The sequence below is a fragment of the Rhinolophus sinicus genome, chromosome 14, assembly GCF_057876585.1.
Source record: "Rhinolophus sinicus isolate RSI-liver-muscle chromosome 14, RSI-T2T, whole genome shotgun sequence".
Taxonomy (NCBI): domain Eukaryota; kingdom Metazoa; phylum Chordata; class Mammalia; order Chiroptera; family Rhinolophidae; genus Rhinolophus; species Rhinolophus sinicus.
The window spans coordinates 17794317-17810353 of NC_142514.1; the positions used below are offsets into that span (position 1 = coordinate 17794317).

Sequence of the window (16037 nt, forward strand, 5' to 3'; positions counted from 1 at the left end):
TCTTTGGTGACTCGAATGCAGCAGCCTATGGAACTGTATTCAAGAATCATCGGAATAACTTCTTTGGAGCTAGTTTTCTCTCATGCAGCATGATCTTTTTCTTTTTTTAAAATGGGGAATATTGGGAAACAGTGTGTTTTTCCAGGACTCATCAGCTCCATGTCAAGTTGTTGTTTTTTAATCTAGTTGTGGAGGGCGCAGCTCACTGGCCCATGTGGGACTCGAACCTGTGACCTTGGTGTTATTGCTCTAACCACTAAGCAAACTGGCCGCCCCATGCAGCATGATCTTAAAGGAAGCTTGTGTTTTTTAAAAAAGGATTTTATTGGGGAAGGGGACTTTATTTGGGAACAGTGTGTGCTTCCAGGACTTTTTCCAAGTGAAGTTGTTGTCCTTTCCATCTTCGTTGTGGAGGGCGCAGCTCAGCTTCAGTTCCAGTTGCCTTTGTTAGTTGCAGGGGATGCAGCCCACCATCCCTTGTGGGAGTCCAACCAGCAACCTTGCTGTTGACAGGATGCGCTCTAACCAACTGAGCCTTCAGGGAGCTCAGCTGCAGCTCAGCTCAAGGTACTGTGTTCAATCTTAGTTGCAGGACTCGAGGAGTTGAACCGGCAACATTGCGGTTGAGAGCCCACTGGCCCATGTGGGAATCGAACCAGCAGCCTTCGGAGTTAGGAGCATGGAGCTCCAACCGCCTGAGCCACCGGGGCAGGCCCCCTGATCAAGCACTCTTCATATCACCCTTTTGTGTTCTGGTTTGCAAAGACAGGCAGAGCCTTTCATGTAGCAAAATAGAGATCCTCTTATTTGCAATTAACAGATATCTTCCTGGAATTTAAATTTTAACTGACTACAGAGCCTTGACTGCCCTCCCTCCTTCCTCTGCTAACTGACAGACAGTAGATGGACATGCCTATCTCTGATGGAATCAGTAACCTGGAGAAATCTGGAGATAGAATGTAGCTAGATTCGTAATACTGATTCTTGTGATTTGAAGGTGATAAAAGCCTCTTGCTTTCTGGCCTCAAATTCCTTCAGTTTTCTATGGGATGATACTTTAGAAGATAAAACTATAAAGAAAAGCACGTGTGTTATTAAAAAGGACAGGATCGTGGCTACCTCCATGAGGAAGGAGGAGTTATGATGGGAGGGGGTTACCTGGAGGGCTTCTGGGGGCTGGGAATGCCCTTTTTCTTGACCTGCATGGTAACAGCACAAGATTTCATTTTACAATAATTTATTAAACTCTACAACTAGTTTTGTACACTTGTGTGTAACATTACGTTTTTTTCCAATGCTTCAGAACTTGAGAAAGGAATAGAAATGACAGCAAAATCTGACTCCTTGAAATTCAAGGTTAGGGACTGAGTTAGCCTTGGAAAAACTCCCAGAAGTAAGAATGGGCAGAGGTGTGAGGGTTTAAAGCACTTTCATAAAGTGAGTTGTTTTACAGAACTCCAGTTGTTCTAGAAGATGTCACGTATTAAGATGTCACGTATCAAGATGTCACGTATCAGGCAGTATTCCAAACACCATAAATCTGAAGGACCAGTCATTGTCTGAAGTTAAATAGCTTTCTTTATGGTAGGATTTCTGAGAGCCCTTAACTTGCTACTGTGTTCTGAATGTCAAAAAGGTGGGACAGACTCTGCAGTGTTCCTTAAATTTATAGGTCCAACGTGTCTCAGACCCAATTAATGCACCATCTCCAATTTACTCAGCTTCATCTCTCTCCCAGCCCCTTGGCCCCTGGTTCATCGAAAGCCTTGGTGCTACTTTGGCCTTGGTTATCGCCTCATCCCCTAGCACTTGATGGGTGTCCTGGCCTTCCCAGGAGTAAGTCTGGGCTCCAGCATAGCCTCCACTGTGCCCACTGCAGAGGGGGCAGCAGCAGATCCAGCATCCATGCCCAACCCAACTGGACCACGGAAGCTCTATTCCTCCGACCACCTGCAGAGTCAATTGATTTTGTGCCATCTAGCTTAGCTTCCCCAGCAGCTGCCCGAAGAGGCCAAGTGATACAACCTGGAAATGCAAGGGAATTAAAGCCCTGGGAGACAAACCTCAATCCTGAGACAAGAGATAAAAGGAGCCAACAGACAACATTCGCTCCCTTCTTCCCTCTGATGAACTGACTGCTTTGAATCAGTTGTGTTCTTTATGACCTGCTAGAAACATCTCACATGACTGAGCAAGCAGCCAGGTGTCTGGTGAAGCTGTGTCCAGCTCAATAATGCTACACTTTCTGTTGGCTTCCCTCCTTTTCTGCCTTGCTTCCACTTTTCTTCACCTTGGCTGCCCTGGGGTTGTACCTCGATTAAAACATTTAGGCTTTGGGCCGGCCGGCCGGTGGCTCAGGCGGTTAGAGCTCCATGCTCCTAACTCCAAAGGCTGCTGGTTCGATTCCCACATGGGCCAGTGGGCTCTCAACCACAAGGTTGCCAGTTCAATTCCTGGAGTCCCACAAGGGGTGGTGAGCAGCGCCCCCTGCAACTAAAAATTGAACACGACACCTTGAACTGAGCTGCCGCTGAGCTGCCGCTGAGCTGCCGCTGAGCTGCCGCTGAGCTGCCGGATGGCTCAGTTGGTTGGAATACATCCTCTCAACCACAAGGTTGCTGGTTGAACTCCCGCAAGGGATGGTGGGCTGTGCCCCCTGCAACTAGAAAATGGCAACTGGACCTGGAGCTGAGCTGTGCCCTCCACAACTAAGATTGAAAGGGCAACAATTTGACTTGGAAAAAAAGGCCTGGAAGTACACACTGTTCCCCAATAAAGTCCTGTTCCCCTTCCCCAATAAAAAAATCTTTAAAAAAAAAAAAAAAATTTAGGCTTTGGCTCTGTTTTCTGGCGAACCAATGAACCAGGGGCATTAAACCTGTGTCTTGAAGATCATCTCAGGGCCAGGTTTCCATGGAGCGCTCATTGGGAAATGCTGGTTTAAAGACGTCCTTCTTTGGTGGGACAGAAACCCTGCTTTGCCATTACCTACCGTCTCCCTCCTGTCACATACTTCCTATCAGGCCACTGTCCAGCCACCCTGAACTCTTCAGAAAAAAAAGGCGGAATGAAACCCCAACTCCTTTGGTATAACAGGAAGAGAGCGCTGTGCATTTATTAAAACATATAACACAAACTCAGTTGCTATCCCCTATGTCAGGGATGGGCATTGAAATACAGTACATTATCGCTTCCAGGCTTGTGAGGGCTACCCAGCCCTCCCAGTGAGGAAAGGAAGTGGGCAGCTCGACCAACCTGGCTTACTTCCCCTCTGTCTAACAATCTCCAGTCACACAATGACCAGGCATTATCATACAAAAGTTCCTTTACAAAAAGCACCAAAATGGCATACATATACAAGTATATACAAAAATCACATTTTAAAAATGTACAAAATATTCCATTTTGCACCAACGTAGAAAAGTGTCCTGTGTGGTTGTTTCAAGCATTTTTCCAACTCTGTTTCAGTGACTGGACACAGCGGTGGGGGCCCTACTCCTAGTCCCTGCTCTCTGAGCAAAGAGAAGACACACCTCCCATTGCCCCTTCAGGGGCCCCGACCCCTCCCACCCTGGGCCTGTCACCAAGGCAGCCGGGCCCATCCCCACCCTCCCCAGTCTCTCTGCATCTAGAGAGTCTCTTCCTCATCCAGCTTCTTACTGGTGTCCTGGAAAAGAAAAAAAGAGAAAGAAACAAAAGGTGAAGGACTCAGGGATCCAGTGCCTACCAAGCTGCAGTGACAAAATTATCAAATTCCAATTCCTGCCTGGGTGCTTCCTTTCAAACCAACATAGAATTTAGTTGCCACAGCACTGTGGATTGCACATCCAATACACAACTCCAAAAGTCCACTCTGTATATTTCAGGATTGGAATTTAGTTCCAATAATAACTTGACTTGAAAAATAATAGCATTAGGAAACATGTGCTAATTAGCAAACAAATCCTTCCTATGTGCCAGACACTGTGTTAAGTGATTATTTAATTTCCTCTCCACCATAAACTTTTGTGGTCAGTACTATTTTGCCCCCATGCATAGGTAAGGAGCCCAAGATTCAGAAAAGTGAACTACTGCAGATCACAGCAATAGTCAGTGATAAAGCTGCAATTCAGAACTCTTAACTATATTCTGGCAGGTTGGCAAACTCAGATGCCTACAGGGGCCAGCAGATGACGTGAATGAGGAAAGCAGGCAGGCTGACAGTGGTGGGTCTGGGCAAACTGGCAAGTACATGTCCCATCCAAAAGGAGCAGCCACTGCCCAGCACCAGCTCTCTGGGATGAGGAAGAAGGGCAAGCTCAGCATTGTTAGCTCTTTCCAAATTTTCACAAGAAGGTGGAAATCCAGATTCTTAGTTGAAATCTCCTTTTAAAAAAAATCCTTCGAAAAATCTAACTTAAAAAATGTTGGAAACTAAAAAAAAACAACTTCAAAATTTTAAATTCCAAAAAAAAAAAAAAATGTTGGAAACTAATCTCTAAACATTTAAACATTGTGCTGGCCAAACAAAACACCTCAGTGGACCAAGCCTGGCTCATGAGTGTCGTGTCTTTTATTTCTGTTACCCTGTATTACTTTCCATATAGGAAGGTCATTTAGATATTAAATGGGAGCTTTTTATCATGAATAGTTTGGATTGTTTTTTTCTCTAAAGGTAAAGGGAGCAGGTCTTTACCCTTAAAAGGTTTAGAACACATATTGGGACAACAGCACACACTGGCACCTCCCCAATGTCCTTTGCACATAGTCAGCATCTCCTGATGGTGAATGAATGAATGAACGAATGAAAGCATGGAGGTAGATGGATTTCTTACCTTCTTCCTTCCCCTCTGTGGACTCTTCCTCTTCCTGATCCTCTTCAATGAACTCTTCTTCTTCCTCTTCTGTGTGTGACAAAGAACAATAGTGTTAGGATGGGCCGGTTTCTCCAAGGAGCTGCTCAAAGTTGGAACCAGGCTGGAGACAGCACTGATCCAAATACGCCAACGCCCAGCCGAGTCCACCGGCCATGCAGGGACATCACTTGCCCAGGAGGTGATGGACTTATCACACCCAAGTTGTACAGAAGCGGGCTTCCTTCTTCTTCAGCCCTCCCTTTCCTTCCACCCGCCCCTCCCCCCAAGGGAGAGGTGCAAGAGGCTCTTTTTGTTCCAGTAGCAGCAGTAGCATCTATCATCTGATCTGCCTGTGACCAGAGGGGACTTTGAGAGGCACACATGCTTCTGCCTACCTCTCAATAGACAACGACCACCTGTGGAGATGGGACAAGAACGTCTGGATTCTCAGGGACCAGACTCCTGTCTTGAAGGAATTTGCCCCACCTTTGAAATGTGCTTGCCTAGCACTTCCTGCCCACTTTTCCTCTTTCCTCAGCCCACAGAGGGGTGGGGCGCACTTCTGGGGCCACCTGCTCCTTAGCTCTCTGAAGCTGAGCCTCAGACAGACCATGACTGAGCTGCAACCTGTGCCCTCATTTCACTTCCTAGGATATCGCCTTCCAGCTCTGCTAACAGGGAACGTGTCACCCACCCCGTCTCCCAAGCGGCCTCCTTAATCCTTTGGGGCTCAGAGGGAGTCGCCACAGAGTCAGAGCATGTGTCAGGAGTGTCTGGGGAGAGGCTTGAAAGAATTCATGCCTCCAAAATGATAGCCCAAATTCCAGCCACCTCGCTGGGACCCATGCATAAAACAGGGAGTTTTGTTGCTGTTGTTTAATCATGATCGCAATTAACTACTCATAGCAGCATTTGCTGAGGACTTACTATGTACCAAGTGTTGTGCTAAGCACCAGACACACATTGTCTCACACAATCCTCACAAGAGTCTTGTGAGCCAGATGGCCGTCGGTGGCATCAGCGAGGGCTCTACTAGCTGCGTGGCCTCCCGCAGACCTCTCAGCCTCCCTTGGCTTTATTTCCCCAAGCACACAATGGAGATGACAACAGAAACTACCTCTTGAAGTTGTCTTAAATGATAGCATTTACGCCAAGGGTTTCGTGCCTGGGACATAGAAAGTGCTCGATAAATGGTAGCTGTTGGTTCTCTCACCATTTTCCTATGAGGAAACTGAGGCTGAGGGAGATTACAGAAGGCAGTGCTGGTCTTCACCACGTCATACTGTTCACACAGTACGATCCACTCTAGACTATCTTAGCTTTGGGAGTGTAACCGTGGAGCAGGTGATCTACAGCAACGGCTGTACCCAAGTCTGCTGGCATCTCAGCTTTGGGACGCATTTTGTCCTCACCCATGAATGGGGTACATCTGCGGCTCAGAGAATAGATGTAACACTAGATTCTGCAAGCTTGTGGGACAGCCGACAAAAACAGGGGTCTGAAGCTTTTCTCTGTCTCATGCCAGCCCATTTACAGTTCTTCCCTATTCCCGCACACCTTTCTCTCTCTGTTCTGGTCATTGGAGCAACACCTATCAGAACAGTGCAAAACGGGATCCACCCTCTCTTTCTCTGTTGCTAAACAGCTACCTTTCAACTGTGACCTTGAGCAAATTATTAACATCTTTGCTCTTCATCCAGTCTCCTCATTTTCCCTTAATAGTTCCCCCTTATTATTGTTTTGGTTACCTTGTTACAATTATAAGTACTCTATGGAAGAGTAATTATAAACAGAAATGAGGATATGGTATAGACAAATTAAGGTACCTGAGTATCACAGATGATCATATCAAGAAGCTGAAGCTGGGGAGGCCTAGTGGCTCAGGCGGTTGGAGCTCCGTGCTCCTAACTCCGAAAGCTGCGGGTTCGATTCCCACATGGGCCAGTGGGCTCTCAACCACAAGGTTGCCAGTTCAAATCCTCGAGTCCCGCAAGGGGTGGTGGGCTGCGGCCCCTGCAACTGCCCCCAGATGCCTCCCTTCAGTGGAGCAACCCGTAATTTATTGAGCAACAATTATGTACCAGGCACTGTACTAGGCATTGGGCTCAGAAGTTGGCTGTATGCGTATGACTGCTGTCTGGACATCTTTGCTAGTGTATCTGCCTCCACACCTGGCTCAGTGGGAGGGAAACCAATTTCCGGGGTAAAGCGGGGAAACAGACAAGTGGCACTACCACCTGCTTTACCTGTCCCAAAGTCGATGGCCCTCAGGGTCTCGGCTATGTACTCTAAGTCCAAAGTAAAGTAGTCCATGTTTTCAAAGCCCTGCTCTGTCTTCCCCAGCTGGCAACCCTTGGATGCTTCCACAATGCTGTGGGGGAGGGAGAGAGAGACAGAGAAGGGCAGGGTGAGATCTCGGGCTCAGTGCAGGGAGCAGCTGTCTTAGCTCCAGCTCACACCAGTGCACACGTGTGTGCCCCCACCCAGGCCTTGCACCTAGAGTCTCCCCCTGGAGGGGTGGAGTATTTCGTCTCCAGTCACAAGTACAATGGATGGTCCAAGGAAACAGGGGATGCAAAGGCCAGGAAATGCAGCCTGACCTGAGACCCTCCCAGTAGCCCGAATGCAAAGAAGGAGACCCATTAGACAGAGGCCTTGGTGGGAGCGAGGGCCTTGGATCACAGCCCTGGGAGACACTGACCTTTTGATGAGTTGCTTGGCACTCTGTGGGGGGAGAGAAAGCAAAGGGTTAGGAGTATGTGAGGGGCAGTCCCAGGAAATCAGCACAACTAATGACTGCGTGATGCAGGGGGGCACTTGGTGTGGTGCCCTAGCCCTGTTGTAACCTGCTCCCCACACAGAGCTGAGCAGAACTTGGATCTTTTCCCTCGGTCCATGGTCTGTACAGGTCTTAGTCATCACCCTAGGCCCCTCCCATTGTCCTGGCAGGAAGCTTAAACTCTGAACTCTCCAAGATGAGAATCTTAACATAATCACTTTTTTGTATCTGATGTCCAGCAGAAATCCTGGCCCACAGTTGGTGTTCAGGACATTTTTATTGAACTGATCTGTGGAATCTTAAAGCTGATCCTTTTCTGTCTCCCCCAACAAGCCTTTCCAGGGCAGGGCTGTGTCTTGCTCATCTCTGTGTCTCCACCTTAATGCTGACCTACAGAGGTGCTCAATTCATATAGTCTCTAGGTTTAGGTAGGAATAGTTACATGCCCATTATACAGATGAGGAAACTGAGCCTCAGGGAGGTTTCAATGACTTGCCCAAGGGCACAAGGGTGGTCAGTGAGGGAGGACCACTTGAACCTTAGACAGAGCTGTCGAGTTGAAGTGACCTTCCCAGTCCTGCTCACCAGGAGGAAGATGGCTCCGCCAGGCTCGTCCAGAGACTGGATGGCTGTCTCCACCAGCTTGGTGGACTTGTCCAGTTGCTCCCGGTATTGCTGGATGAGGGCCTCAGTGAAGCTGAGCTTTTCCTCCTGCTCCTGCGTGATCCGCTGTAGCAACTCACTCTTCTTCTCATCCAGGATGGCGTACAGCACATCAAACTTCTGGCTCAGCTCTTCCTTCACCCGATGACTGTTCTCCTGGGGACCGATAGCTTGGAGTCATAGCCTTTGGGGTCCTCCTCCCTATCCCCAACACTTCCTTCCTAGGATGGGTGTGCTAAGAACAAAGAATCTAGAGCTGGAAGAGGTCTCACAACATCCCCATTTTACAGAAGATGACATGAAGGCTTAGCACTTGCTAAGGATTCATACCTACTTAGTACACTTTTGGAGTCTGACATCATGGAGAAAGCAACCCTCTGCCTCAAAAATAGAGCCCCGAGGGTCAAATGGGATGATATATATTCTGGGCCTCCTATGTGCCCCCAAGTCACACTCCCCCCCCCCCCCCATCTTAGGACCAAGACTGGATTCAAGAAGCTGTGCATCATTTGGTCCTAGCAGAGCTGGAGAAGCAGCTCCCTTAGTGGCCTCCTCATTGAGCCTCCCTTCTCTCCCACACACCGTGTTTCCCTAAAAATAAGACCTAGCTGGACCATCAGCTCTAAAATGTCTTTTGGAACAAAAATTAATATAAGACCTAGTCTTATTTTACTATAAGACCGGGTATAATATAATATAATATAATATAATATAATATAATATAATATAATATAATACTGGGTCTTATATTAATTTTTTGCTCCAAAAGACGCATTAGAGCTGATTGTCCAGCTAGGTCTTATTCTCAGGGAAACACGGTAGATGCCACATTTTAGTTTCCTTACCTGTAAAATGTGTATAATTAGCATCCCATCAGACTGGGGTTCTCGTTAACCTGTATCAGTTTGGGAGCCCCTCATGGGTGGTAACAATGTGCCCTCCTTCCTTGGAATCTGTCTTCCACATAACTCTTCGTCCACCAGCAACATAATGATCCCTTCCCCCCATCTCATCTCCATGTCCCACCCCCAAGTGGAGGTAGAAAATCCTGGATAGTTTTGCAGACATAGAAAAGTTTCCTTCTGCCTCTACTGTCTTGCTATTTAAAGTGTGGTCCATGGACCAGCAACTTGGGCAAACCCTGACAGCTTGTTAGAAATGCAGAATCTCATGCCTTATTCCAGACCTACTGAATCAGAACTTGAATTTTAAGAAGACCCAAAGGTGATTTGTATGCATTTTAAAGTTTGAAGCCTTGGTGTACAGCACACCAGAGAACAATGCTCTAAAAAACTACCAGTGCTAATATATATATATATATATATATTTATTTATATTTATATTTATATTTATATTTATATTTATATTTATATTTATATTTATATTTATATTTATATTTATATTTATATTTATATTTATATTTATATTTATATTTATATTTATATTTATATTTATATTTATATTTATATTTATATTTATATTTATATTTATATTTATATTTATATATGCTGGTTATTACTGGTGGAACTCATCCTGAGATCAGGGGCTGGGTCTGTCTTATTCACCATCCCATCCCCAGTAGCTTTGGCAGGGCCTGACACACAGCTGTGCTGAAGAAGCATTTGTTGAATGAGTGGATTAATGGATTAGTCAGTCTCTCCCAACCATCCCTGCTAGAACACCCCCGGCCCCAGACCCCACCCTTTAGTCACAACCCATGGGTGAGCCTGCACCACAGAGACCAGGCTGCATGGGAGACTTCAAATCGCCCCCCCTCCCCACCCCCGGGCAGAGCTCTTTTGTCCCCTCACCTTAGTCACTCGACAGGAGTCCTCTAGCTGAGTGACAATGGTCTGCACGCGCTCATTCCCAGCCACCAGCATGGAGATACAGTTACTCAGTTCAGTCTAGATGGGAGGAAGGGGTGGGGGATCAGGAAAGGAGAGACAGAAATAGTCTCAGGGCCTGCCCTTTCGGGAGTGGGTAACAAAATGGTACCCTCACTCCTCTCTCTGCTAGAAAGAACCTCCAGTAGCTGTCTGGCCCCTTTTTCTGAGGTGCGGCTCAAGTCCAGAGCAGAGAATATCAGATACTCTTTCTCTTATTTAATGGATGATGCACAGAGAGGGGAAGTGAGCTGCCCAAAATACACAGCAAGGTACTGGCACAGGAGGGGCTTGTTTCTGGGAAAGAAGGAATGAAGAAAAGAAATAGAGTTGGGAGTTCTAAAAGAGAGACAACTCAAGAGACGATTGGGAGGGGGGTAAGAAAGACTATGGAAAGAGGGGTCACAGCTTACTGCACGGACAGGATAGGTCTCCCACAGGCCCAGGGGCACAGGGAGAGGGTTCTGGGCCCTCTCCAGGGGAGAGGAATCTGAAGAGGAGAGGCAAGCAACACAGGAAGAGGTATCTGGGGCCCAAAGCACACCGTGATATAGAAGTCATGGCCTGAGAGGACCCCTGGTGGCCTGGCTCTGGGGTCTAGTCTCTCTCCTGTGGCCACACCCAGGTGCTCTCAAGTGGCTCTAAGTATAACCCATGAGCTCAGCCACCTCCCCCAGGAAGGCAAGGGTTGCTGTCCCTGTGGTCTGGGAAGTCCCTCCAGAGGGACCATTACTGAAAGGCCAGCTCAGCAGATCTACAGGGATCAAATCCGCATCCTGAATCATCAGGCCAGGCCCAGCAGGCCCCGGCTGGGCGTGAAAGGGCTCGGGCTGGTACCTTTTGTCCCTGGAAGACACTCTGCAACGGGGCCACCTCGCAGGCCTTGTGAGCCCCAAACACCTTGCACATGGAGCATGTGGGCATCTCACACGTGAGACAGTAGATGTTGATTTTCTCGTCTTCGTGTTCCTTGCACATTGGGTTGCTGCCCTTCTGCAGAGGCCGACTGAAGTGGAGAAGAGTCATAAGTCATGGGTCTGGCTACAATCACAGCTCCACCCTAGATCTGTGACTTGAATTCTCAGTGGCTGGCTGTCCCTAATCCTTTCTTTATGTTCTCTGGGTACCCAGGACCAGGGAAGCCAATGACACCAAGGTCGTCCCCACATCCTAGGGCTCAAACTCCTGTGATGGAGTTGGCCTGGACATGGGAAGGATGGGAGAATCCCCGAGTCGGACCTAGGGACATTTTCAAGAAGAAACTGTGCTCCAGAAAGGTGAATTGACGTGCCCAAAGTCACCCAGCAAATCAGGGCAGGGGAGGCTAGAATTCATTTGCTCTAATTATAGTTACCACAGCTCTTGGTTTCTACAGGCTGGGCTATGAGTGAAGCAATTTATACTCATGGCTCCATTGAATTCTATATTTAATCCACCAGACTGTAACCTCCATCAAAGCAGGGAAACTTGCCTATTCTCTTCACTCTTCAATCTGCAGTAGACAGTGCTTGGCACAGAAGAGGTGCTCATTAAATATAGGTAGAGAAAAAATAAATAAATAAGCACACCATGAGGATGCCCCAAGGCTCAGAGAAGGAAAGTGTGTGTGCCCTAAGTCATCCCGCTGGTACATGGGCAGCTCAGGGCTGCCCAACAGCCCAGCAAAAGCCTTGATGTCTAGTCCAGAGATTCTTTCCCGGGTCTAATTTCTTCCTTCTCTTTCTTCCCAAACACACATTCTTAGAATGTCATTCTCCCTTTGTCTCTCTCTCCACTTAGGGCCTCTGGCATGTTATCTATGATTTTCTCAGGAATTTGGTCACTTCCTACCCGAGATTCAATTTGGGGGCAGGGAGGTCAAGGTCTTACCTCCCCAGCCAGACTATACACTCATTTAGAGTCAACACCATGTCTACATTCCCTCCGATTTCCCAGCCTCTAATATAGCGGGCACCTCCCAAGCCCAGGGTTTAGCATCAGGGTTCGAATCCAGATTGTTCTGCATTTATTCATTGTGTGACCTTGGACAAGTGCTTTCCCTTCTCTGAGCGTTGGATTCCTCCCAGCGCCCTTGGGATCATGGCGGGAGTTGTCTGTAAGGAATGTGTCGTGCCTGGCACAGGGCAGACCCTCAACATGGCGGCTATCATTGTCATCCGGCTACGCAGGAAGGCTTTGAAGCGTTCAAACACAACCTGGTCTTTATAGGTCGACACTAAGTGGGCTAATATATTGGTGCCATATTGATTTTATTATGATGATAATGATCAAATGTAAATGAGCACTTCATTTACATTTTCGGAGTGTTGAGCCCTGGCAACACGAGACATAACAGCTTCGGAGTGTTTATCATGGAGTCAGAAAGGCTCCCTCTCAGTTTTACCACTTTATTTTGTTTCGTTTTTCAGTTTTACCACTTGAAAGCTGAGTGGCCTTGGATTGACCCTCTCTGAGCCTCTATTTCCTTGTGTAAGAATGTCTTATAGGATTACTGTAAGGGATAATGCATGGGAAATACTTAGTGCAGCAACTACACACAGTAGGTACTCAATACATATTTGATATTTTTAACACTTCCCATCAAAATCCTATTTGATAGTCACAATAATAAATCTTACTGTCCCCTCTGCAGATGGGCAATCAAGGCCCAGAGACTGACCCAGGATCTTACAGCACATTAGTAATAGAGTCAGACTAGCAAACACAGTTCCCCAGGCCAGCGCTTTTTCTCACTAGGACTGGTCTGTCACCTTTCCTTGGGCAGGACACTGCCTGCAGGCAGGCACTCAGTGATGGTTTGGGACCATAAGCTCTGTGAGGTCAGCAGCCTGGAAGTCTTGTCAGGATGTCCTGATTTGTAAAGATCTCCCTAGTAGCTGTGTCTCTCTCCAATTGGAGGCCCAACACTACACAACCTCTACCACTCACAAACTGCCTGACACGGAGCTACTACTCTACAATCCTGGAGACCTGGAGCTCGACCAACAGGGCCCACTCCCAGCTCTTCCCCTTCCCAGCTGTGAAAACTTGGGTGATTGACTTCACCTCTCTGAGCCTCAGCTTCCTCATCTGTGAAATGGGGATGATAAAAGTCATGCCTGGTCCATAGCATTGTTGTGAAGCAGCAGGTTCCCTGTGCCTGGCACTGTGCCTCCTGGCACATGGGACCATAGCTGTGGATTCACGATAGAGAAACTGGCTATGTTCTCACTGGCGCGTTCTCTGTTTATCAGGGCCACTTAGCTGGCCTGAGTGCCTCTCTCTCCCTCTCATATCTCATCTTTCCCCTGGTTCCTATCTCAGTGTTTTTCAGGAGGGCAGCCTGGGCCCCTTCTCACTCACTGAGTCACATGGAGAATCAGGGTGGGGGGATAGAGTGAGCCTCTGTTCCTGCCTGAGGAAGCGGGAGACTGGCTAGTGTCACTCGTCCAACTAAGGGGACAGGATCGCAAGCAGAGGAAGGAGGAAGAAGCCTGGGAAGCTGGGCACAGAATGGCTGGGGAGGAAGGACGGGCTCCCAGCAGCCGGAGAAACTGACCTTGAGCACTCCTGCTTGTAGATGTCAATTATGTTCTCCACCAGCAGATTCCTCTGCAGGCCGTACACTCCATGACGATCCATGATCACCTCATGGCGGCAGGAGGGGCAGCGGAAACGGCCTCCTGACGTGGACACCGAGCCACCCCGGTTGGTCCAGTAGGGATTTGCGGCCTGTGGGTGGCAAAGGCAGAGATGAGGCCTGGACTCCCTCCTCAGCCCTTTCTAATCTCCGATTGTCCTTCCCCCTGCTTATTCCAACCATTTTTTTCAAGCCACAAGACCTGGAGCCCCTACCCTGAGAGGAGAGGCAGATCGCTTACACAGGGAGCACCTGAGAAGCAATGAAGCAATCAACAGGTTTGGGAGTCAGCAGGCCTGGGTTTGAGTCACAGTTATTCTCCGAATGACTCTGGGCAAGCAACCTTATCTCTCCAAACCTCAGTTTACCTTTTCATCAAATGGGCATTGTAATTAGAGCCAGCTCCTAGAGCTGCTACTTTAAAGACAAAATAGTGACAGAACATTTTGTAAAGTGCTCCTGGGGAATCTTGAGTACTGCCTTTCAGCCAGGACATCCACTCTCAGTCCTTTCTTAGGGAAATGAAACCCCCTCCTACCCTATATTAGAGGCAACAGCCTGAAGGGGAAGATGCCTCCACTGCCCAGTGCCTCCTGGCCACCCTCCTCCTGCAGCTCTGGGCCACCTGCCACCAGAGAGCTGGCTCCAGCCCCAGGGGTCTGGTTTCTCTCTCCTCTCTGCTGCCTCCCTCACTTATCACTTGAGGCATTTGACTCCTGATTGAAGAGTCAACTGCGGTGCTCAGGGCAGAGATGGCCGGTGGCAGAGCTGCAGGCCGGGTGGGGAGGGGAAATATGCGTCATGGAAAAGGAAGGGCAGCCAGAGCTGCCTCCCCAGCCGCCCTCAGCCCTGTCCAGTGGCCTTTGCAGGGGTTGACTTTGCAGGGAAAAGAACCGGCCCGGCTTAGAAGAATCCTGGGCTAAGAGAGATGAGCTTTCATCACAGGAAAGCTGAGAAGCCACCTGGGTCCCCAGGACGAGGCCATGCCCAGAACTGACCTGGAAGATGTCATTGGCACACTTCCGGCAGAGGTTATGCTGACACGGCAAGATGACCACCGGCTTGGTAAACATCTCCAGGCAGATGGGACAGATTAACTGCTTCTCCAGGTTCTCCAGCGGGTTCCCATCCTGGATCAGGCTTGATTTATAATCCATACTGTCAGGCGGTATGGGGCCCACCTGGCTGCCTCCTTTACCTGCTTCTGTCTGAGTAGAGCTGGGATCTTGCCTTTGTCACAAAACACCCGCCTGGAGCCTCTTGGTCTTCTTCTGTCGTCGCCCGAATTCTGTCTTGGTCTGAGGCCCCTCCGATATTTATAGCTGGACCCCGGTCACATGAGCCCCAGGAGGGGACCAGCTGAGCATTCCAGCGCCAGCACGGCCGGCGGGGCTTGAGTTTCTTCCAGGCCTGCAAGACCGGCCTCTCAAATCACATGTACGTATGAGCAATCGCTGTTCCCCTGGGACGGGGGTCGTAAACAAGAACAGCCTGTTCGTGGGCACACTTGGGGGAGGACTGGGTACCCAGAGTTTCCTCCAGAAATGAGTCTCCTCCCACACCAGGCTGGTGGGCCAGGGATGGGACCCAGAAAATGGGCCACTGGGATTTGTGGGGTTAATAACCAGTGCCCCCTCAACGACCATAAGGTCCATCCCTCCTCTGGAATCCCAGGCAGCCCCTCTCTCTGAGCCCATCCCTCCGCCTCAGACCTGAGTATGTTTCTGGAGACTTTGAGATCCCTACCCTGTCTAGCCTGTCCCCCCATCCCTTGGCCACTAATGCCACTTTAATGCTGAAAGGGCTCCCTTAAAACATAGTCCAATCCCCTCACTTTATAGATTTTGAATTGGGGTCAAATAAGGACCTTAGTGAAAGTCAAAAAAAGTAAGTGGCAAAGCCAGGAATCTTATTCATTCATGAGATATTTTTCTGAGTACTAACTATACATCAGGCACCAAGGTGACAGATAGATGAGTAATCCTTTTCTCTGCCCTGAGATGCTCACAGCCTCGGGAGAAAGACAGACAGAAATAACTAAGCTCTACCAAGTCACTTAGAAGTTAATCAGATGCTCCCTCTGCTCTCTGCACCAATTTAAATTTTTCTCCTTGTCCCTCTGGACATCTTCCGGGCTGACAGCAGTTCCAATGACTGCTTTTAAGGTAGAATCTCATGTAAAGGGACAGAGGGCCACCAGGCTAAGGTGCAGGGATGAGAGTGGGAGCAGTGACATGAGGCCTCAGGATGTACCT

At 48.5% G+C, this 16037-nt stretch overlaps 1 protein-coding gene across 1 annotated transcript; it reads right to left on the reverse strand.

Annotated features, from left to right (window-relative positions):
• Positions 1-3090: 3090 nt before the first annotated feature.
• TRIM63 (tripartite motif containing 63) lies at positions 3091-15100 on the reverse strand. The gene is made up of 9 exons (XM_088790593.1): positions 14781-15100; positions 13702-13874; positions 11001-11169; positions 10089-10184; positions 8200-8433; positions 7537-7559; positions 7082-7206; positions 4815-4883; positions 3091-3667 (listed from the first exon to the last, which is right to left on the reverse strand). The coding sequence occupies exons 1-9, from the start codon at positions 14937-14939 to the stop codon at positions 3657-3659; spliced, it is 1059 nt and encodes a 352-aa protein (XP_088646719.1). The 5' UTR covers positions 14940-15100; the 3' UTR covers positions 3091-3656.
• Positions 15101-16037: the final 937 nt, after the last annotated feature.